General features: G+C 40.5%; 1 protein-coding gene across 2 annotated transcripts; it reads right to left on the bottom strand.

Moving 5' to 3' along the window:
• Positions 1 to 1,883: 1,883 nt before the first annotated feature.
• On the bottom strand, positions 1,884 to 23,040 carry AFG2B (AAA ATPase AFG2B). 2 transcript variants are annotated; one of them, XM_077880951.1, is made up of 8 exons: positions 21,881 to 23,038; positions 20,054 to 20,239; positions 13,380 to 13,538; positions 9,996 to 10,205; positions 9,425 to 9,617; positions 4,609 to 4,739; positions 3,584 to 3,709; positions 1,884 to 2,176 (listed from the first exon to the last, which is right to left on the bottom strand). In XM_077880951.1, the coding sequence occupies exons 1-8, from the start codon at positions 22,973 to 22,975 to the stop codon at positions 2,009 to 2,011; spliced, it is 2,268 nt and encodes a 755-aa protein (XP_077737077.1). In that variant the 5' UTR covers positions 22,976 to 23,038; the 3' UTR covers positions 1,884 to 2,008. The 2 variants fall into 2 exon arrangements, 1 of the variants encoding a protein (XP_077737077.1); XR_013370131.1 differs by lacking the exon at positions 1,884 to 2,176 and having other exon boundaries at positions 3,642 to 3,709; positions 9,393 to 9,617; positions 21,881 to 23,040.
• Positions 23,041 to 23,914: the final 874 nt, after the last annotated feature.

Below are 23,914 nucleotides of genomic sequence, written 5' to 3'. Positions count from 1 at the left end.
CGGGAGCGCGATTGCAGCAGCGCAGGCCCCGGAGCCCAGGGCGCTGGCGGACAGAGCCGGGGTCCTGCGCTCCCCCTGGGACAGACGAGGCGGGGACGGCCCAGGACCGCAAGGACGCTCCAGCAGCTGGGGCGGCCCCAAGCTGCGCAGGTCGGCGCCCCCGCCCCGGAGCATCCCGGCCAGTGCGGCCCCGGAGACCGCGGTAGTTACTGCGAGGGCTGCTCCGAGCTGCTCCGGGGCTGGGGAGCCGGCCGCCGCCAGTGGGGCTGCTTCTCCTGGGGTCACCGCGTGCCTGGGACCGAGCGGGCCGCCAGGAACAGGGCCTCACGGGGTCAAGGGCTCCCACTGGGCCGCGCACCTGGTAGGGGCGGGGCACCTCCCCCAGGTGCACACACCTGAGAATCAGCACAGCAGCCCCTCCTCCCGAAGACCAGCTGGGAGGACGGGGGAAGAGCAACTTCTTGACCCAGCAGCACTGGAGAGCTCCAGGGGAAGTCGAGGATTTACAGCCTATAGAACCAGAGGGTACCCCTCCTATTTTTTTTCTTCCATTTTCCAGTACAACTCGGTTTTATATCAGACTGTAAATTTCCAATTTTTTTCTTTTCCCACCTTAACTACAATATTTTACCACCTCTTCATTTTTAAGATTCTTCCTTTTTGACTTTCATATTTCTACAAGTCTTAGATATACTTTCCACTTCTGGATTCCCTTCAACATACTCAATTTTGGGAGATATACAAGATATGTTTTTTTGTGTTTTGTTTTCTCTGCCTCATTTTGTTCTACAATGGCATAAGTTAATACCTTCTAAAACATGGCCAGTATACACCCAGAACCAAGTGGTATACCGTGCTGGTTTTCTGTGAGATTCCTCATTCCTATTCTGCCCCCCTCTTTTATCTCCTTTGTTTTGGTGGTCAATGTTGGGGCTCTCTACAAGTATTTCTGGTTTATATAAATTTGGGACTGAGCATCTTCTAACATACAGAACTTAATATACTCAGAACCAAGAGGATCACCCTCTAGGACCCCTCAGGTAGACTACATTCTCCCTCCACTACAACTTTGTCATCAACATCATCTCCCAGTCCTCCCTTTTTTTTTTTTTCTTCTCCTTTGGGATTCTTTTATTTTTTACTACTTTGTTTTAAAATATATTGTTCACTTTAGTGGTCCTTTTATTTTGTTCTGATCTGTTTTCAATTTCTGGTCTCTGACCTCGTCAGAATCATCTAGGTTGAAATTTACTTAGGTCATGGTTGATATTCTTGATTCAGTCCGCTCACACAGCTGCTCTGCACTGAGCAAAATGACTAGAAAGAAGAACTCACCACAAAAGAAGAATCAGAAACAGTACTCTGCCACAGAGTTACAAAATTTAGATTACAATTCGATGTCAGAAAGTCAATTCAGAAGCACAATTATAAAACTACTGGTGGCTCTGGCAAAAAGCATAAAGAATCGAGAGACTTCATGACTGCAGAATTTAGATCTAATCAGGCCAAAATTAAAAAATCAATTAAATGAGATGCAATCCAAACTGGAGGTCCTAACGATGAGGGTCATTGAAGTAGAAGAAAGAGTGAGCAAATAGAAGACAAGTTGATGGCAAAGAGGAAGCTGAGGAAAAAAAGAAGAAAACCAATTAAAATACCACGAGGAAAGGTTAAAGGAAATAAATGATAGTCTCATAAGGAAAAATCTACGTAAAATTGGGGTTCCAGAGAGCGCTGAGAGGGACAGAGGGCCAGAAAACATATTTGATCAAATAAATAAAAAATCTTAAAAAAAAAACACATATATTTTGTTCCTAAATTATGGTATTTTAATATATAATATATATTTAATATATATTTTTAGAAATAAGATGAGCTTTAGCTTATCTGGTACAAATTCTTTTATTTACAGGAAATAACACACAAACTCTAAAAGTGCAAAATTGCAAAAACTATAGGGCAATTTAACAGTTCAATTAATCTGTGAGCAGAGATGTAACATTAATTTTTAAATATCTTCTAAGTTAGAAAATCCTTGTTTCTGAAATAAGTTTTCATACAAAGTCAAGTCCTCAGGACTTAAGGATGGTTTCACAGTCTTAAGTGATTTTAGAAAGTGCTCTTGTTTCACTGTGGTTGCTTCTAATCCATTTTCTTGCAGAGCCAGCAAGGCAGCCTATAAGACACAAACAGGAGGAAATAATGAATGTGCTTCACTTTTTTTTTTTTTTTGAACAATTTGTGGTAATACTTTAAAATCCGGGGTAAAAACCTCAGTCCCACTTCTTAGAATTCCAATATTCATGACACTGAAAACACTAAAAAGTTAAATAAAGCGATTAAAAGTTATCTTAATAGACCATCATCTCTTCTTAAATGGGAAAAAAGAAAAAACAAGTTGCAGCATAATGCGTACACTATGAGTCCATATACATATTTAAAGATGAGAGACTATCTTTCTGACCTCAGAATAGGAGTTTTTAAACAGAACAGAGCACTGATCCTAAAGGAAAAGATCAAAAACACCTACTCTGTGACCCAGCAATTCTCTTGGTAGGTATATACATATATAAAATAGACTTATCTATACATGTACTAACAGACATAACAAGATTATTCACAGCAGCATAATTTGTAACAAAAAATAGTAACCCGAATGTTCAAAAAAATGAATAAATGCAGTATATTCATAACCTAGAATATTACAAAGTGATAGAAATGCACAAACTACCGCTATAGGCAAAACCACAGATGAAGTTCAAAACATAATCCTGAGTTAAAGAAGCAGATATAAAAATATACTGTACAGTCCTATTTATATAAAGTTCCAAAGCAAGCAAAACTAATCTCCAGTGTTGGAAGTCAGGAGAGTGGTTCCCTTTTGGGAGGGAGATTGGGAAAGCCCCAAGAGAAGCTTCTGGGGTGTTGATAATAATCCCTTTCCTGATAGTTATAAAAGTGTTCATTTTATGTTAATTCAGTGAACTATATCCTTATGATCTGTGCATTTTTCTGAATAGTACATTTTTTTAAAGATTTTATTTGAGAGAGAGAGAACACAGGGGCAGAGAGAGAGGGAGAAGCAGGCTCCCCCTTGATCCCCTGAGACCTGAGCCAAAGGCAGACACTTAACCGACTGAGCCAACCAGACACCCCTATCTGAAGAGTACCTATAATAAAATATAATATATAATAAAAGTTTGTGGAAAGGGAAACACCTAGCTTCTTTTGCTCTCAAAGTCTAAATCCCTTAAAGTGGCTTATAAAGACCTGTGTGATCTGGCCATTATCCAGCTCTTCAATGTCATGTTCTCTCTTACTTCAGTCGCCCGCGGTCTGGGTCAGTGTCCTTCACAAGTGCTCCCATAATACCCTAAACTTCCTGATTCACTACACATTATCAATTGTCAATTCAGTATTACAATTTCCCTCTTTGCAACCTGCCATGAACCTATAAGCTCGAGTAGGGTAGGGTATGGTAGGAAAGGGTAGGGAAGGGTAGGGAAGGATAGGGAAGGGTAGAGAAGATCTGAATAAATGAAGAAATGTTGTCAACCATATGTTCCTTCGCTAATTAACTTACTTCTTTGCAAAGATTTCCAAGATCAGCACCAGAGAAAAAACAGGTTTCTGCTGCTATGTTTTCTAAGGAAACATCAGGCCCCATTGGCATATTTTTTGTACAGACTTTCAAAATAGAAAGCCTGCCCTGAAAAAAAAAAATTAAAATGTTTATAATCTTATTATAACATTTATGTTTGACACAAAGCTGTATTAAAACATTTTAATATGTTTCCTGTCATACTACAGCTGTGTATATATTTATTTAAATAAATAATAATACTTCTGAAGAGGTAAGAAGAGTAACTCATCAATGGTTCATATGATAATGGTAAAAATAATGACATGATAAACTTTTAATACTTTTATAATAATTTTTAAAATAGCCAACTATAGGTACATTTAAGAGACACATGAGTCCTCATTTTGGGTATAAATAGTGTTATCAGACATGGTTATAGTGTTATCAGACATGGTTTAAGAAGCAAAAACATGAATTATCTGGATACAACTTAAAAATAGACATTTAATTTTTTTTTTTCATTTAGGAAGGATGGAAAAAATTTGTTGACTTTAACCATTCCTTGCTTGTGGCTGTGGATGTTAAAAGGGCAAAGATTTACTGATTCTCTGACTATGGAAACTGTGTAATCTCTCTAATTTCAGACTTTCCTACTATAAAATAAGAATACTGATAAAAATAATCTCCAACTGTTTTTAATACTTTAAGATTCCTCCATTCTAGTTGTAAAATAATGTTTGAGTAGATGTAACAAGCTCAGTATTTTGAGTCTGCCTCAGCAATGAAAAATATAATTATTTTTAGGCTTATGTTTCTCTGAAAATAGGCCTAGAGTATCCAGCAAAAGCAGATCAAAATTATGTGTTTATGAAGGGCTACCAGGCAAAGAAGAATGAGAACCCAGTGTAAGTCATATACCATGTACGTATATATCCAGTTTGGGATTCAATTCTGCTAGGCTCCTTAGAGCTCAGACATTGATGTGTTAAGAATCCTCACATACACTAAACATGTGCAATGATTACCTTTTCATCTGGAGGTGGAATATAAATAATCTTATCTAATCTTCCAGGTCGTAACAAGGCATCATCTAATACATCAGGTCTATTTGTTGCAGCAACAATCATGACATTTCTGTTAAAAACTTCTTGAAACTCTGAGAGAAAACACACAACATAATTTCAGTAAGCTGTCAATTATTAAATTTTTAAGAAATTATAAACCAGAATGTTCAGTTATTTTTAAATGAGTATATCCTTTTCTTAGGACCAGAATGCTTATACCTCCTATCTTTTTTTTTTTTTTTCTTTAAGACCATCTTTTAAGATTTTATTTATTTATTCAGGAGACTGAGGAAAAAAAGAGGCAGAGACACAGGCAGAGGGAGAAGCAGGCTCCATGCAGGGAGCCTGACGTGGGACTTGATCCCAGGTATTCAGGATCAGGCCCTGGGCTGAAGGCAGGTGCTAAACCGCTGAGCCACCCGGGCTGCCCCTAGACCATCTTTTTGATATCAAGGTATGCTAAAACAAATTATTAGTCAAAGAACTACTTTGTGTGGTGAAGGGACTAGCTAATCCTGAGGGACATCTCTCCATGTAAGAACCAAAGGAAAGCCTTATACCACAGCAGAGAATACCTATTGAACACACCTGAGCCCCAGTGAATGATTATAACCTAAGTGGATGACATGAAAGAACAAAGCATGTGACTTTGGAGATGGAGATGTATGGCTATGAACCACACTGGCTCTAATATCTTGGATGAGAGAGATTTACTTTTTATTTATTTTTCTTTCTAGAGGCAGAAATATACAACATAAGCTGCAGATGTGTAAATCCTAGATGAAGATAAGAAATACAGAAAAGCAGCCAGGGCAAGGCCTTTTACATGCTTGCTAAGCATTCAAAATGGTCTATTGAACTCTCAACAAACAGAAGTTCAGGATGGCTTCTAGGTGAATTCTACCAAACATTTAAAGAAGAGTTAATACCTATTCTCAAACTATTCAAAAAAATAGAAGTGGATGGAAAACTTCCAAATTCATTCTATGAGGCCAGCACTACTTTATATCAAAACCAGATAAAGACATGGTGAAAAAAGAGAACAGCCAATATCTCTGATGAATATAGATGCAAAAATATATATATATATAGATGCCAAAAATACTCAACAAAGTACTAGCAAATCAAATGCAACAATACAATAAAATAATCATTCGCTACGATCAAAAAGGGTTCATTCCTGGTATGCAAGGGTGGTTCAATATTTACAGATCAATCAACATGATATATCAGTAAGAGAAAGGACAAAACCATGTGGCCATTTCAATAGATGCAGAAAAAGCATCTGACAAAGTACAACATTTATTCATGATAAAAACCCTCAACCAAGTTGGCTGAGAGGGAATATACTTCAATATAATAGAAACCATATATAAAAACCCACAGCTAATATCATACTCAATGGTAAAAAACTGGAGCTTTCACCCTAGGCCAGGAATAAGACAACAATGTCCACTCTCACCACTTTTATTCAACACAGTACTAGAAGTCCTAGCCACAGCAATCAGACAACAAAAAGCACTAGAGGCATCCAAAACGGCAAGAAAAAAGCCAAACTTTCATTATTGCAGCTGAGATGATACTATATTAAGAAAACCTGAACAACTCCACCAAAAAGTAGTAGAATTGATAAATGAATTCAGTAAGGTCACAGGATACAAAATCAATGTACAAGAATCTGTTGCTTTTCTACACATGAATAATGAAACAGCAGAAAGATAAATTAAGAAAGCAATCCCATTTACAATTGTACCAAAAATAATAAAATACCTAGGAATAAACTTAACCAAGGAGATGAAAGACCTGTACTCTGTAAACTATAAACACTGATGAAAGAAACTAAAGATGACCCAAACAAATGGAAAGATAGTCCAAGCTCATGGATTTGAAGAACAAATATTGTTAACATGTTCAAACTACCCAAAGCAAGCTACAGATTTAACACAATCTATATAAAAATACCAATAGTATTTTTCACAGAACTAGAACATACAATCCTAAAATTTGTGTGGAACCATAAAAGACTCTGAATAGCCAAAGCAACCTGAAAAAGAAAAACAAAGCTGGAGGCATCACAATTCCAGATTTCAAGTTTATATGACAAAGCTGTAATCATCAAAACAGTGTGGGACTGGCACAAAAACAGACACATAGACCAACAGAACAGAACAGAAAGCCCAGAAATAAGCCCATGATTATATGACGAACAAATCTTTGACAAAGGAGGCAAGGATGTGCAATGGGAAAAAGTCTCTTCAACAAATGGTGCTGGGAAAACTGGATAACAACATGGAAAAGAATGAAATTGGACCTCCTTTCTTTTTAAGGTTTACTTATTTGAGAGAGAGAAAGAGAGAGCATACAGGCAGGGGAGGGGCAGAGGGAGAAGGAAAGAATCATAAGCAGACTCCCCAGAGTGTGGAGCCCAATTCAGGTTCAATCTCTTTACCCAGAGACCATGACCTGAGCCAAAATCAAGAGTTGGACAAGCTGACTGAGCCACCCAGGCACCCTGAAACTGGATCACTTTCTTAACCATATACAAAAAAAACTCAAAATGGATTAAGGATCTAACTGTAAGACCTGAAATCATAAAAATCCTTGAAGAGAGCAGGTAGTGATTTCTCTGACATCAGCCATAACAATCTTTTCTTGCCTCCTTACGCAACAGAAACAAAAGCAAAAATAAACTATTGGGAGACTATGTCAAAATTAAAACCTTCTGCACAGCAAAGGAAATAATTGACAAAACTAAAAGAAAACCTATTGATTGGGAGAAGATATTTACAAATGACATATCCAATAAAGGATTAGGATCCAAAATATATAAAGAACTTATATAACCCAATACACACAAATAATCCAATTTAATCAAAACCACAATGAAATATCACTTCACACCTGTCACAATGGCTAAAATAAAAAACACAAGGAACAAGAGTTGGTGAGACTGTAAAGAAAAGGAACTCTTGTGCACTGCTGGTAGAAAGGCAAACTGTTGCAGCCACTGTGGGAAACAGTATTGAGTTTCCTTAAAAAATTAAAAACAGAACTACCCTATGATTCAGTAATCACACTATGAGGTATTTACCCAAAGAATATGAAAATACTAATTTGAAGGGATAAATGCATCCCTAGGTTTACTGTAGCATTATTTACAATAGCCAAATTATGGAAGCAGCCCAAGTATCCATCAATAGATGAATGGGTAAAGAAAAATGTGGTGTACACACACATGAATATTATGCAGCCATAAAAAATAATTAAGTCCGGCCATGGCTCTAGAGAATATAATGCTAAGTGAAATAAGCCAGTCAGAGAAAAACAAATACCATATGATTATACATATGTGGAATTTAAGAGACAAACCAAAAACAGACTCTTAACTATAGAGAACAATGGGGAGGAGGGAAAGAATGGGTGAAATAGGTGATGGGGATTAAAGAATACACTTATCTCAACAAGCAATGAGTAATATATGGAATTACTATATTGTACACCTGAAACTAATATAATGCTATATGCTAACTACACTGGAATTAAAAAAAAATTTTAATTGAACTGAATATGAATAATCAGAGTAGTTCCTCCAGTAATCTGATCTCTCAAAGTAGTGAGTTCCCTATATCTGCAAGTATTTTAGCAGAGGCTGAGTCAACACCTATCAGATACTGTAGAAGGAATTCCTGCATTATGAGAAAATTTGATTAGAAAACCTCATGCGGGGCAGCCTAGGTGGCTCAGTGGTTTAGTGCCGCCTTCAGCCCAGAGCCTGATCCTGGAGACCCGGGATCAAGTCCCACGTCAGGCTCCTTGCATGGAGCCTGCTTCTCCCTCTGCCTTGTGTCTCTGCCTCTCTCTCTCTCTCTGTCTAGAAAAGAAAAGAAAAGAGAAAAGAAAAGAAAAGAAAAGAAAGAAAAGAAGAGAAGAGAAGAGAAGAGAAGAGAAGAGAAGAGAAGAGAAGAGAAGAGAAGAGAAAAGAAAAGAAAAGAAAAGAAAAGAAAAGAAAAGAAAAGAAAAGAAAAGAAAAGAAAAGAAAAAAAGAAAACCTCATGCGTCCCTTCAAATTCTAGTCTCACATGTTCCTAATGAGCTGTAAGACTCTCCTTCCATGGAATGATTTTTCAAATGGGAGAGAACAAAAGAAAAATGATCTGTTGGATAATCTAAGTATATCAAACACTATTGAGGAAGAGACTCAGAAAGGGAGGAAGGGACTTCCAAAGGTCATTTTAATTTCATTATAACCAAAGAAACCCATTCCTCAAGAAAACCGGAAGTTTTGAATACTAAAATCGTTGGTAACAACAATATTTTGTTTTGTTTCATATAAAAATTTTTAGAAAGGGATGAACACTGATAAATCACTGACCTCTACCTCTGAAACTAATAATATATGTTAATTAATTGAATTTAAATTTTTAGAAAAGGGATAAACACTGGTTCTTCAGGATATAAAAATAAGAATAAGAATAAACTCCCTTTCCCATTAGCAATATGTAAAGTCATATTTCTAAACCTTAGGAAAAATAAAATTCAGGTTCATATGTATTTAAGATAACTTATTACAAATATAAAATTTACCTCTTTCCTAGCCAATTTTAGCAGCTCTATGAAAATTCCAAGAGTCAAACCAAAATTATATAATTCCTTCTATGAGATGAATCCAGCATAGGAAAAGCTAGTGTATATGCATTGTATTTAATGTTGGCCTGGGTTTTTGGTATATTCTGGCTAATAAATACCTCTTCATTTATTTTCAGCTCCTTGTATTTACCCTGTTGATCTGATTTACTTCCTCTTCTTTCTGTAGTCTTCAGTCCTACCCCATCTAATTCATTCAGGAGAACAGAAAGAACACGCTCTTGAACATTACATTCTGTTTTGCTGATGGATCGGGAGCCCAAGATTGAATCAATCTCATCCAAAAACACAATTGCGGGAGTATTTGCTCTTGCTTGTCGAAATACCTTTTGTTAGGAAAATAAAATTATTGAAAAGCCGTATGTTATATGGTATTCTAGTGAATATATGCTTTCTGCATTACTATTATAATTTTTAAACTGTAAACAGAGAAAGGTGCTAAAAGTCTAAGAACTGGGGAATAAATAAATAGAATAGGAAACCATACAGTATTATGTACAGATTAAAAATTATGTTTTCAAAAGATAGTTAATATCACTCCATAAAAGTGATGAAGTGAAATTTCTAAATTTTCTATAAACGAATATAACTTTTCTAATCAGAAAAAAGGCCACTAATACTTTTAATAATAAGTTTATTTTTAAGGCATGCCATGAAAATTCAAAAGGACACTTATGTACTTGGGGGAAAATAAATGAACAAACCTGAGATAAGACTTTTTCTGAATCTCCAACAAAAGGAGAAAAGAGATCAGCACCACTCACTGAAACAAAAGAGCAATGACAGCTTGTGGCCAGGGCCCTCACCAGGGTGGTTTTAGCACATCCAGGGGGACCATACAGGAGAACTCCCTTTGGTTGTGTAAGGCCCATCCTAACAAATTCCCGAGGGAATTTAAGAGGCCACTCGATACTCTGTAAGTACACAAAAAGGGATAGTATACAATAAGAGATCATTATTTTAGTATAATGATAAAACATCAAATAATTCAGTAAATTCATTTGTTCACTCAACAATTCTCTGGTACCTATTATGAGCTGGAAATGCAGTCCATTCTCCACACAGCCATCAGTGATCTTATAACTTAAGTCAGGTCACATCATTTCCTGCTTCAAATCCTTCAAGAATGACTTCTCATCAGAATTAGAATAAAATCCAAATCTGAACTCCTTCCTACCAGTGATTACAAAGCTTTATACAGCCTATTTCCCAAACACTCCAGTGTGTTCCCATCTTGGGGCCTTTACTGCTTTTCTCTCTCTGCCAGAACACTCCTTCAAGATCCTTGTGCGGCCATCCCTCATCATTCCATCTCAGCTCACATGTCATTTCCTTGAAGAGGTCTTCTTTAATCACTCTAGTTAAAGCAGAACCCCTACCCCACCCCAGACATTCTATGCTACTGTCCATCTTTTACTTTGGGAGCACTTGCTCATTCATTATCTGAAATTATTATTTTTCCATGTTGGGTTTGTCATTCTGCTCTTGCTAGAATGTAAATACGGTTCACCTCTAAATAGCCAAACCTAGAACGACACCTTCACAAAGTAGGCACTCCACAAATGTTAAACTAAATTAGTAAACAAGTCCCCTTTATCTCTGAGGTAGGTGATTTTTATCATCATAATTTTACAGATGCAGAAGCTCAGGCTTACAAAAGTTAAGTAACTTGCCCAGGTCTTATTTCTAGTGAGGCAGCAGAACTGAGACTGCCCCAGGCAGTGTAGATTAAGAAGTATAAACCCTCACCCACAAAACTACAAAAAAAGGATAAAGTCCCTTACCAAGGGAACTCAGATTTTAGTTGGAGGGACTGGCTTATAAACTAACAATGAGGTCAGCAAAGGGCTTCCACAGAGAAGGAACAGTATGCACAGAGACAAAAACTCTTAATTCATCTCACCAGTCAGGAGGAACAAAGGGGAGAACAGGAGAAGCAAGGAGCAATAGAGTTGAAGTGGAAAGAGGAGTCAGATGGTGCTGCACCTTGAAAGTTTTAGTGAACACTGAGGAAGCAGTATAGAGAATGGACTGGAAAGAAATAAAACTAGAGGCAGGAAGACCAGTTAAATTCTCTCACAATGACTCAGACTGCAAAAATAATAAAGCTGGATGTGTCATAGGCAGTGGCAATGGTGTTGAAAGGATGGATTTGAACATAAAATGTAACTCTCTTTTATGCGGGGATTATGTACTTTTTTTTTTTTTTTGGTGGGGATTATGTTCTAAATCCAGAGAAGTTACATGCACATATGGCATGACCCATGCATTTATAAGAGTTTCTTTCTTTCTTTCTTTCTCTCTCTCTCTTTTTTTAAGATTTTATTTTTTTATTTTAGAGAGAGAGAGAGAGAGAGCATGCACGAGTGGGGAGGGCCTAGAGGGGGAGGAAGTGAGGAAAGAGGGAAAAAGAACCTGTACTGAGCATTGGAGCCCAACATGAGGCTCAATCCCATGAACGTGAGATCATGACTTGAGCTGAAACCAAGAATCAGATGCTCAACTGACTGAGCCAGGCTTCTGATTAGGACATGGGTGGCTGGCTATATTCACAGAGGTGCGGAACTCAGGTGTGGAGGGGCTGAATAGCTGAGCTTTGAATTTGTTTGAGATCCCTATAAGTTACCTGGTAGGCAGGCAGCTAAGCAATTCTAATGATCAAAAGAACTACTGGGGTACCTGGGTGGTTCAGTGGTTAAGCATCAGGTCATGACCAGGCATCCTAGGATAGAGTTTCACACCAGGCTCCCCACAGGGAGCCTGCTTCTCCCTCTGCCTATGTCTCTGCCTCTCATGAATGAATGGATAGAATCTTTAAAACACCACCACCACCACCACAAACAAAAATCCATCTTTGCCAGATATAAAGATTTTTCAAGTTAATAGTTTTCAGGAACAGTTGAAGCCCTGGATATCAAAATCATGAACTCATCGAATGAGTTTCTTCCAGGAGGCCTCCCAGAAACTTGGAGCACTAACATTTAAGGTACAGGAAAGGAGTGTTCTGAAAGTCAGGAAAGCTTGACAGCTGAAAGCTATAGAAACAGTGTTTACAACAGGAAGTTGTGGCTAATCTCTTAAGTACTTTGTGAAGATTAGTCATGATCTTAGGGCTCTGGGGTTGAGCCCCTCATCCAGCTCCCTGCTTAGTGGAGAGTCTGCCTCGCCCTCTGCCCCTTGCCCCTCTGCTTGTGCTCTCTCTCTCAAGTAAATAAATATTTTTAAAAAAATGCAACAGTGCATATAAAAAATTAGGGAATATTATAAATGTACTGATCTATAGACACAAGGATTCTACGTTTCACAGCAGAATAACTTCTAGCTAAGATGAGTAAGTTACAGTGATACTTATAAATCAGTCTTTTGTATGTGTGGTTTGAGAAACCTAGTTGCTTATGGCAGAATTACCTGAAGGTAAATTAACAAAATTAATTTCTAAAAATGAAATGCAAATGAGAGCATTTGGAGAGCTATGTCCCTCGCAGCCACAGTGAGAACCAGTGGCCACCCAGACCATACTGTTTTATAATTTTGTGCTTTTACCAGTTTTTCAGGGCAAACTAAGGCCTACAACCTAAAAATCTATTTTACCACCCACAAACTAAGAATCATTCTTACATTTTTAAATACTCGGGAAAAAAATCAAAAGAATATTTGTGACGTGAAAATTACATGATTTCAGTATCTATAAATAAAATTCCACTAGAATACAAGTACTAATTACATATTATCTATGGCTGCTTTCATGCCATGAAAACAGAGTTGAGTGATTGCAATAGAGATTGGATGGCTCACAAAGCCTAAAATATTTACTATCTGGCCTTCTACAGAAAACGTTTGCTGACTCCATTCTCTATCATAAAGTCTTTAAAGGAAAAACAAAAGAAGGGTGAAGTAGGAAATTATGAAAAATGGTATTTGATGTCTCTAGAAGGCCAGTTAAACCAGGACTGAAAAAGGCCCCCTGGATTGTGATATCAGGATGGCATTACCAATGTCAGCAAGATAGTCTCAGCCTTTTGTCTTCATTATAAAACTGTTACACTTAAACCCTACTATTCTAGTGGCATAAGCAAATTCTGTATCACCTGTTTTAACTTCAGTTTTACATCTTCAAGGCCACCAATCTGCTCCCAGTCAACGGGCTTGATATCCATCAGTCCAATGACACTTCGAAATGATGAGGGTTGAATCTTTTTAAAAGCTTCAAAGAAGTCTGTTTCATCAATAGCTGGGTTGTCCTTGTTCTGAAGAAATAAATCCCCAAAAGCAAAATCAGACCAAAAATTACATGGGCCTGTTTTATAGTACAGGAGCACAATTCTTTCTTTTTTTAAATGTTCTTCTGAATTTATAAATCTATTGTTATCATTATAAAATTTACATACACAATACAAAAAAATTAAATGTCTCCTCCCCCAGCTTTCTCCACTATTCATCCCTAGAGGATGTCAACCACTTCCTGTGTACTCCATCAGTATGTTTTATGACAGTAAGGATATGTACATCTTTTTTTTAAAAAAAAGATTTTATTTATTTATTCATGAGAGACACAGAGAGGCAGAGACAGAGGGAGAAGCAGGCTCCCTGTGGGGGAACCCAATGTGGGACCCAAACCCAGGACCCCGGGATCATGCCCTGGGCCAAAGGCAGACGCTCAACCACTGAGCCACCCAAGCGTCCCTATGTACATCTTTCAAACAGATACATAAGTGGGACTCTATTGTATAAATTAACCTGCACTTTTTTCCATTTACATTAGAAATCTTTTCACATGGATTAATATAGTTCAACCTCACTTTTTTTGGACAACTGCAAAAGACATCAGTGTATAAGTGTACCATAATTTAACTGCATCCTTCTGTTGAACATTCATTTATTTCTAGTCTGTTATTAAAAACAAAGCTACAGGGGATCCCTTGGTGGCGCAGCGGTTTGGCGCCTGCCTTTGGCCCAGGGCGCGATCCTGGAGACCCGGGATCGAATCCCACATCGGGCTCCCGGTGCATGGAGCCTGCTTCTCCCTCTGCCTATGTCTCTGCCTCTCTGTCTCTCTCTCTCTGTGACTATCATAAATAAATAAAAAATTTAAAAAAAAAATAAAAAACAAAGCTACAGCTGAAAATGTTTGTGCACACGATCAAGTATTTTATATAATTTCCTCCGAGTAGAATTCTGGGTTTAAGAGGATGTTCATTTACAATTGTGACAGAGGTACTATCACACTGCCCTCAAAGCTGCACTGATAATATAAGGCTGTTCTCCCCATATCTCTCCAACACTGGATATTACCAAGCTTTTAAGTTTCTGCCAATGTGACAGAGGAAATAGTACTCACTATTGTGTTGATTTCTTTAGTTAAGAGTGAGGTAGAAGGAACATGGAATTAGAAAATCAGCTTTTGGGCAGCCCCGGTGGCTCAGCGGTTTAGCGCTGCCTTCAGCCCAGGGCCTGATCCTGGGGACCTGGGATCAAGTCCCACATCAGGCTCCCTGCATGGGGCCTGCTTTTCCCTCTGCCTGTGTCTCTGCCTCTCTCTATCTCACTGCGTCTCTCATGAATAAATAAATAAAATCTTTTTTTTTTAAATCAGCTTTTTTTAATAGTCACATATAGTACAGGCTGTTTAGGGCAAGAATCATCCATGGATGCAAAACAAGGGGAGTGGAAGTGTGACAAGGAACATGATCTCAAAGGGTCTCCACAGATTTCTAATTAGTTACAAAGGGGAAAATAGCAGCTATACAGTGGAGAAACTGGACAAAAAACCCTGACTGGTTGATCATACCAACCACTGATTAAGGATGTCACCAATGAGGGGCAGGCAGCCATTTTGTACCTTCATCTGTGACACCCTAAGGACATACTATCACTTACGGAGTATTCCAAAAGTGCATGTGTAACCTGAATCTGACTATGAAAAAATATTAAGACAAACCCAAATTGAGAGACATTCTATAAAATCATAGACCTGCATCCTTAAAAACTGTCACTGTAAGATGTCTCACTGAAAAAAAAAAAGCAGGGGCACCTGACCTGGGTGGTACAGTCAGTTAAGCTAGGGACTCTTGGTTTCAGCTCAGGTCATGAGATCAAACCCTGTGTGGGGCTCTATGCTGGGTGTGGAGTCTCTTTCTCTCCCTCCGCACAACCGCCACCCCCAACAACCCCCCCCGCCGCAACATTTTATCTCCCTCTTAAAAAAAAAAAAAAAAAAAAAGCTACGGGAGTATTACAGATTAAAAGAAACTAAAAACTAAATGCAATATGTTATCCTGAACTAGATCCTGTACTAAAGGGGTAAAAAATGCTAAAAGGATCAAGACAACCACCAAAAATCACAGTATGGGCTGTAGATCTGAGGTTCTGTATCCGTATTAAATTTCCTAAATATGATTACACATAACCATACTGTGGTCACATGTGGGGACATACATTTTCTTAGGAAATGGATAATGAATGGGTTATGATGTATGCAACTCGTCCTCAAATGATTCAGAAAAAGTAGGTAATATGTGTGCACATGTACATTTAGAGGCAGAGGAGTGAAAAGGAGAATTATAAAGCTAATTTGGCAAAATGTTAAAAATTGATGAATTTGGATGGAGGGTTTATTGGGAGTGCTCTATTTTGCAACTTTCCCTAAACTTTTTAATTATTTCAAAATAAAGAGTTAAAACCTGAAAAAGACTAATTTTTTAAAAAAGATTTATTTATTGCCTGCTTAAGCAACAGATACTAAGATTTATTTATTTATTTATTTATTCATTCATTCATGCATTCATTCATTCATTCATTCATTTATCTATTTGAGAGACAGTGTGCAGAAGGGCAGAGGGAGAGGCAAAGAGCATCTCAAGGAGACTCTGTACTGAGCATGCCCCTCTCTGGGCTCTATCTCATGACCCTGAGATCAGGACCTGAGCTGACACCAAGAGTTGGTGCACTACCCAGGCGCTCCTGAAAGACTAATTTTTAAAGAAAGTAAAGTTGAGCATTTTTCATGTTTACTGGCTATTTGTAATCCTTTGCTGTCTACTACCTGTTCATATTTTATTACCCATTTTCTCTTGGATTGTTGGTCTTTTCACATTGATTTGTGAGAGTTCTTCCTGTATCAAGGTAATTGGTCTTTCTGTCATAGCCCAGAGAGGGGCACGTGCAGTGCAGTCTCCTTGAGATTCTCTCTCCCTCCCGCACACCCTGTGTCTCAAATAAATTCTTCCCAGTCTGTCTTGTCTTTATTTATGTATTGTTCTGCCATCCCCAAATGGTCAAATTAATAAATATTTTCCTTTTTGGCCATTAGGTTTTATGTTATGTTTGGAAATGCCGTGTTCAGGGTGCCTGAGTGGGTGTGGTTGGTGGAGCATGGGTTCTTGGTTTCAGCTCGGGTCATGAGATCTAGCCCCACCTTGGGTTCCAAGCTCAGTGTGAAGTCTGCTTAAGATTCTCTCTCCCTCTGTCCCCCATCCACCCTCCCCCCCATGGCATGTTCTCTCTCTCTCTCAAATAAATAACTTTTTAAAGAAAGAAAAAAGAAAGTTCAGCTTTAAGATTATATTTTAGAGAATTTTTCTTGCAATTTCCTTTATCATTTTAGTAAAGCAGATTTGTTAAAAACTGCTTGTATTTGTAATACCTGTATTATATTTGAGATTTGCCCTCATATCAAATTCTGAACATACAGTTGTCAAAAAATTTCCATTTTCAACAACAAACTATTTTATCCTATTTATAGAAGATTATGTAAGAGTATATATATGTATAGAGCTATTCTGAACAATGTTCCTAAAAATTATAATCTCTGGAGGGGTAGATTTCAGGCAATTTTTACTTTCTTTATAATGTATTCATCTGGTTTAATTTCTCACAAAGAACACCATTAAGTAATTTTTTTAAACAGCTTTTTCTTTTTTTTCTAACTGGCTAGGAGTATTAAATGTTGGGTACCTGAATACTAATTAATTTTTAAGCAACATCAACAAAGATCACTTATATGTACATTATTTCACCTAATTGTCATAACCCTTTCAGACAGACAAAATTCTTTCCCCTCTGTGTATATACGTGTATGTATTAAACTATATTCTAAATCCTTTAGTGGGAGTACTTCACAAAAAGCTGACTTTTTTTAGCCTTTTCACAAACTTTAACATATCCTCTGTCTGCCCTGATAGCAGCAGCAGCTCCTCAGCTGCCTGAGGGGTAAAGATGGAAAAGATGAAGCCAGTACCTTCCTAGATGCCTGTCCCTTCTTCCTTTTTGCCTTTCTTCCTTCCACTTCCCCTGGTTGTTTATGAACTCAGTCATCACCTGTGGTAACTATGCCTGGGCAGGCCACTCCTGAAGTAGCAGCTGGCTGGTCCACCTAAGCCAGGGTGCTTAAGGTCAAACCTGGAACTTCAAAAGCAGAGGGAATCCTAAGTGTAAATCTCCCTTCAGCCCCTGGTACTCTCATCCTCCTTTCAGAAGGCATATATTCACACCTCCACGCATGAGAAGTATCATTAAATGTTCAAGCAGTTTTGTTTTTTGTTTTTTTTTATATTTTTTTATTTATTTACTCATGAGAGACACAGAGAGAGAAAGAGAGGCAGAGACACAGGCAGAGGGAGAAGCTGGCTCCATGCTGGGAGCCTGATGTGGGACTTGATCCCGGGGCTCCAGGATCATGCCCTGGGCTGAAGGCAGGTGCTAAACTGCTGAGCCACCCAGGGATCCGACAGCAGTTTTGGTTCTAAATCCAGAAGAGAATTTACAAGTTCACATAACTCCTTCCCCACCTTCAGCGTACATGTAAAAATAAATGAAAATGAGCAAGGGTGTAAATTACATAGGTAAAAAGTTTTCAAAATTTTGGATTAATTGTCCTCTTATAATTGAAATTAATTCAAAACTGGTTTTTAAAAATTATAAGATCAAAGGGCAATTTTAATGTTATAATAGTTACAACAGAGATTGTAAACTTCGTCCCAGAATCCTCTGGGGGCTAAAATTAATTTTTTTCTGAAGGTGTTTAGGGATTAAGGATTACTTATTATATTCATGGTGAAGAGATTTTTCCAATCCATGGTGCTGAAAATTACTATATTTAAGCTAACATCCTAAATATTTTTAAGAAAGGTAGTCATGGGGACGCCTGGGTGGCTCAGCAGTTGAGCGTCTGCCTTCAGCTCAGGGCGTGATCCCGGAGTCCCAGATTCAGGTCCCGTATCAGGTACCTCCCAGGGAGCCTGCTTCTCCCTCTTCCTATGTCTCTGCCTCTCTCTCTCTCTCTCATGAATACATAAAATCTTAAAAAAAATAGTCATGAATTAAAGATTTCAATACCAAAGATAAATTTAAATAAAAATTCCAGGAGTCCAATCTTCTCCTGGGTTAGAAAAGGTTACTTTCCCTACAAAATATTTATTTATTAATAAGGAAAAAAACGGATGCAATGAGAACAGTATTTCTGTGCTCCTCCTGCCAAAAATGCAAAAGCTGAATCAAATCATGAGGAAACACCAGTCAAACCCAAACTAAGGGATAGTCTACAGAATAAATGACATGTAGTCTTAAAAAGTTAGCCACACGCCTGGGTGGCTCAGTCACTTAAGTGTCCAACTCTCGGTTTTGGCTAAGGTCATGATCCTAAGGGTCAGAGGACTGAGACCCACTTGGGTTCTGTGCTCAGTGCAGAGTCTGTCTGTCCCTTTCCCTCTGCTCCTCCCCCTACTCATGTTGTCACTCTTTCTCTCAAATAAATGAATAAAATTTTTTTAAAAAAATTAAAAATTAGGGATGCCTGGGTGGCTCAGCGGTTGAGTGTCTGCTTTTGGCTCAGGGAGTCCCGGGATCAAATCCCACATCAGGCTCCCTGCACGGAGCCCGTTTCTCCCTCTGCCTATGTCTCTGCCTCTCTCTCTCTCTCTGTGTGTCATGAATAAATGAATAAAATCTTAAAAAAAAAAAAAATTAAAAAGGCATAAAAGAAAGACTAAGGAATAGTTCTAGATTAAAATATACTAAGAAATCATAACTAAATGCAATACGTAATCTAGGATTACTATTATTCTTTTTTCCTTTTTAAATTTCTGCTATAAAGGAAATTAATGGGACAGATAATGAAATTTAGATAAGGTCTATAGATACTGGGTAAAAGTATCGTGTCAGGATTAATTTCCTCATCTTGATAATTGTATGGTCATTAAAGTCTTTGATTTTAGAAAATATACACTTAAGATTTGAAGGATAAAAGCCCATTATGACTACAGTATACTCTCAAATGTTTCACAAAATATATACATAGAAGAAGAGAGATATATCTATATGCTAATATATATAAAAACACAGATGAAGACAGAAAGATAAAGCAAAACTGGTAAAATGTTACATTTGGAAACTCGGGGTAAAGTATACTATTTCTGCAATTTTAAGCCTGAAACTGCTTCAAAATAAACAAAATTAAAAATTAAAAAAAATATATGTTTGATTCTTCTGGGGCCATCCTGTCTTTTTCCTGGCTGTTCTGGGCTTCAGCACTAGGGAGTTACTATGGGAATGGGGGAACATGCCCTGGTAGACCTAGAAGACTCAGCCCTCTGTCCCCCCATATGCCAGTCCCAGAGAGAGGAGATGTAAAAAAATATGTAAGAAATAGCTGTGGAAGGTATCAAAAGTAGCAAGAAAATGTACTTACCACTTGTTTAATCCCCAAATTAGTTTGTTATATTAATGAAGAGATCAACATACATGGTCATATATCAATACTTCCTACCTTCTCACTGTGAAGGAGAGCATGCAGGGCAGCCTCTCTACAAAGTGCAGTCAAGTCTGCACCGACATAGCCAACTGTCATTTCGGCAAGGAGACTCAAATCCACTTGACTGGAGATGGGCATCTTTGAGGTAATCACTTGGAGTATTGCCTTTCTTTGTTTAAGTGTGGGAGTCCCAATGACAACCTATATGCAAAGTAAAAAAAGAAAAATTAAAAGTTTCCAGTTTAAAATATTATGTAATATTTTTATTCTCTCAAATGTGAAAACTTAGTGAACAAATTTGGAATTGGAACGATGTACTCTTAAGCATACCATAAATTCTGAATATATTAAACTCCAGAGGAGTAACACTGGCCAGATAGTTATACAACGAAAATTACGTACAGAGCTTCCTCAACTTAAGATAGGGTTACAACCCAACAAATCCACGGTTAAGCTGGAATTACAGTAAGTGGATAAAGCATTTAACATACCTAACCTACTGAGTATCACAGCTCAGTTTACTTAAATGTATTCTGAGCATTTACATTAGCCTATGGTTGGGCAAAATCAACTAGCAGAAAGCCTATTTTATAATAAAGTTTTAAGTATCTCAAAAAATTTATTGAATACTGTACTAAAGTGTAAAACGGAATGTATGAGTATAAAATAGTTGTCAATGTGTTGGTTGTTTACCCTCATGATCTCCTGGCTGCCCAGCATCACAAGAGAGCATCTTACTGCATACGGCTAGCCTGGCAAAAGACGAGAATTAAAAATTCTAAATACGTTTTCTACCGAATGTGTATGGTTTTCACACCACTGTAAAGTTGAAAAACCATTAAGACGAATCATTGTCAACTGGGGGCCCTCCATATAATCATTAACAATATTTTGTTATTTTTTAGAACCTATCAAGTTCTGGAGCCAGGGATGCAATAGTAAACCAGTCTAGGTCCCTGGCCTTATGGAGTTGATTCAGGACACAAGTACTAGATGGTGCAAAAAAGAAATGTGCTCAAGTTCTGCAGAGATTAATCAGAAGTGTGCAACTATCATCCTTTTCTTTAGAAGCCTAACACAAAGTTCAAGCATCACTTAAATTAATCACTATTCAAGCTATTTAATCAAGAATCAAGGGCGTCTGGGTGGCTCAGGTGGTGAAACTGGGGTCCTTGGATCAAGTCCCTCATTCGGCTCCCTGTGGGGAGCCTGCTTTACCCTCTGCCTATGTCTCTGGTTCTCTGTGTCTCATGAATAAATAAAATCTTAAAAAAAAAAAAAATCAACTTGGGACTAAAGCTCAGGAAATAGAGGACAGCTTTGAATACTCAAATCTTCCTGGCAACCCAGGGAGCAACTGTGGGTAATTTCTCACTTGTGGGACAGGATGCTGGCCTCCTGACAAGGAATGAACAAATCCAGAATTAATGCCTGTTTTGATTTAGTTCTTCCCTGCCTTTTCCCTTTTTATTTCAATACACTTCTTGAGGCCATCCTACTTTAATTCTCATTCCAAATCCCTAAGAATGTAATACACGCACAGCTGACCTAGTTCCCTTAAAAATGAACGGTACCGATGGTACTCATTTTCAGGATGTGCACCACAAAACTAATCCTAACGGCCACCTGGCTTCTCGGAACAATTTGATTCTGGGGAAAAACAGGTCCAGGCTCACAGATCCCGTAAGGGCAGAGGACGTGCTCTCTGCATTACAAACGGCCCCACTGTACCCTCACTGACTGCCAAGCCTAAGTGGCAAACGCCTGGAGGCCACCACCCAAGGCCAGGAGAGGCCGAGGTTCCATCCAGGGCCTTAGGGCGCACAGCCCGGCCCTAATTACCTCTCGGTCAAATCTCCCCGGTCTGCGCAGCGCTGGGTCTAGAGCGTCCGGCCGGTTGGTGGATGCCACGACCACCACGTCCCGGTCCCCACGGATGCCATCCAGCAGCGTCAGCACCTGGGCCACCGCGCGGCTCTCGGGGGCTCGGTGCGCGCCGCCCCGCCGGGGGCACAGGGCGTCCACCTCGTCCAGGAAGAGAAGCGTGGGTCCGCGGCTGGCCAGCTCCCGCGCGCGCCCGAACACCCGCCTCACGTTCTCCTCGGTCTCCCCGGGCCGCGCGCCCTGCAGCGCGGGGGCGCTCACGGCCAGCAGCTCCGCGCCGGCTTCCCGGGCCACCGCCCGCACCAGCTGGGTCTTGCCCACTCCGGGGGGGCCCGCCAGGAGCACCCCTCGCGGCACCGCGAGCCCCAGGGCCGCCAAGGTGCGGGGGTAGCGGAGCGGGAGGCGGAGGAGCTCCCGGAGCGAGTCGGCCGCCTCTGAGAGGCCCCCCAGGGGCGCCTCGGGCTGCGGCTCCGCTCCCGACGGGGGCACCTCGCTGAGGCTGATGCGGGTGCGAGGCGTGACCAGGCCGGCCGGATCCGGGCTGGGCGCCCCGCGGACGATGTGCAGCGCGGCCACCGGGCCGGGGGCCCCCGGTGGAGCGGCCACCACGTGGCCCCGGGAGACCGGTCGGTTCCGCAGAAGCTCCTGCGCCGCCTCCAGCACGGCGGCCGCATCCCAGGCACCTGGTGCGTCCGCGCCCTCCCGCAACACCGGCCACACGGTGAGGAGCCGCAGGGACGGGCAGGGCACCAGGCGGAGGCTGCTTAGGCTGAGGCTCCCCCGAAACCCTGAGGCCCCCACAGCCGTCCCGGGGCTCGCACACTGCGGATCCAGTTGCACAAAGCCGTCGGCTCGGTCCCGCCGCAGCCAGGCGGTGCAGAGACAGGAGCCGCCGTCGGGCAGAGAGATCTTCACCGCCGAGCCCAGGTGCGCGCCCAAGGCGCGGAGGGCGGCCGGGCCCAGGCGGCAGCGCTGGGTGCCCCGGTCCCTAGCGTCTAAGGGTAGCGCCTTCAAGAGCGGCTCTTCGGGAGGGGGACCTGAGTCCGGAGCCATTGCACACACACACTCAAGCCGAGGAAAGTTGGGGGAAGGAGTTCCCCACGGACCGGAAGGGCCGGCACACCAGCTCCTCGGCCGGAAGCAGGTGACGCGCATGCGCCGGAGACAACCCTCCGTCGCTAGCGGGGGAGCGGAGGCCGAAAGGGCCAATCGGGAAGTTGGGTGATGCTCCGACTGCCGGTGGGGCGGTGTCGGCTTTGACTAACCCCCAGCGGCCCATTCCAGACCCGTATGGGAAAGGCCTTAGTTACGGGTATCCGGGAGGCCTCCTACGCTAGTTTCAGGAGGTCTTTAACCATGTACCTAGGTGATTTGGAGAGTCCCCCGCAGAGTCGTCTGTCCCTGGCGCTCAGACTCGAGCATCACCGCCAGCGCTTTGGAAGAATCCTCATCTGTCCCTACGGGCACAATATTTTGGAGCGCTCTCATGTTAAAATCTTTTTTTTTTTTTTAAAGATTTTATTTATTCATAGAGACAGAGAGAGAGAGAGAGAGAAAGGCAGAGACACGGGCAGAGGGAGAAGCAGGCTCCATGCAGGGAGCCTGATGCGGGACTCGATCCCCGATCCCCGATCCCCGGTCCCCAGGATCACGCCCTGGGTTGAAGGCGGCGCTAAACCTCTGGGCCACCCGGGCTGCCCTCATGTTAATATCTAAGGTGACTTGGAGCAGTTGAGAAATACCGCCTTGGTACCTCCGTTGGATCTGGGTTCTTACGTGTTGGGAAGGTCCAGGCACGCCCCTCCTCTGGAAAAGCACAGCGTAGCATTTCAAATCCCTGGGAGAGAGAAAAGAAGGGAACGCAGCCGCCTGACCTAGCTGTGGCACACCAGCACATTCTGCTCCATGCTCTACTCCTGTGGGGGCCAAGGGCAGGCCGGCCAGACTGGCCCGCAATGGCATACTGATTATTTTGAATTGAAGCTACCTGGG

The sequence above is a fragment of the Canis aureus genome, chromosome 32, assembly GCF_053574225.1.
Source record: "Canis aureus isolate CA01 chromosome 32, VMU_Caureus_v.1.0, whole genome shotgun sequence".
Lineage (NCBI taxonomy): Eukaryota > Metazoa > Chordata > Mammalia > Carnivora > Canidae > Canis > Canis aureus.
The sequence above is the reverse complement of the archived record's forward strand: the minus strand, read 5'-3'. Positions and strand labels throughout refer to the sequence as shown.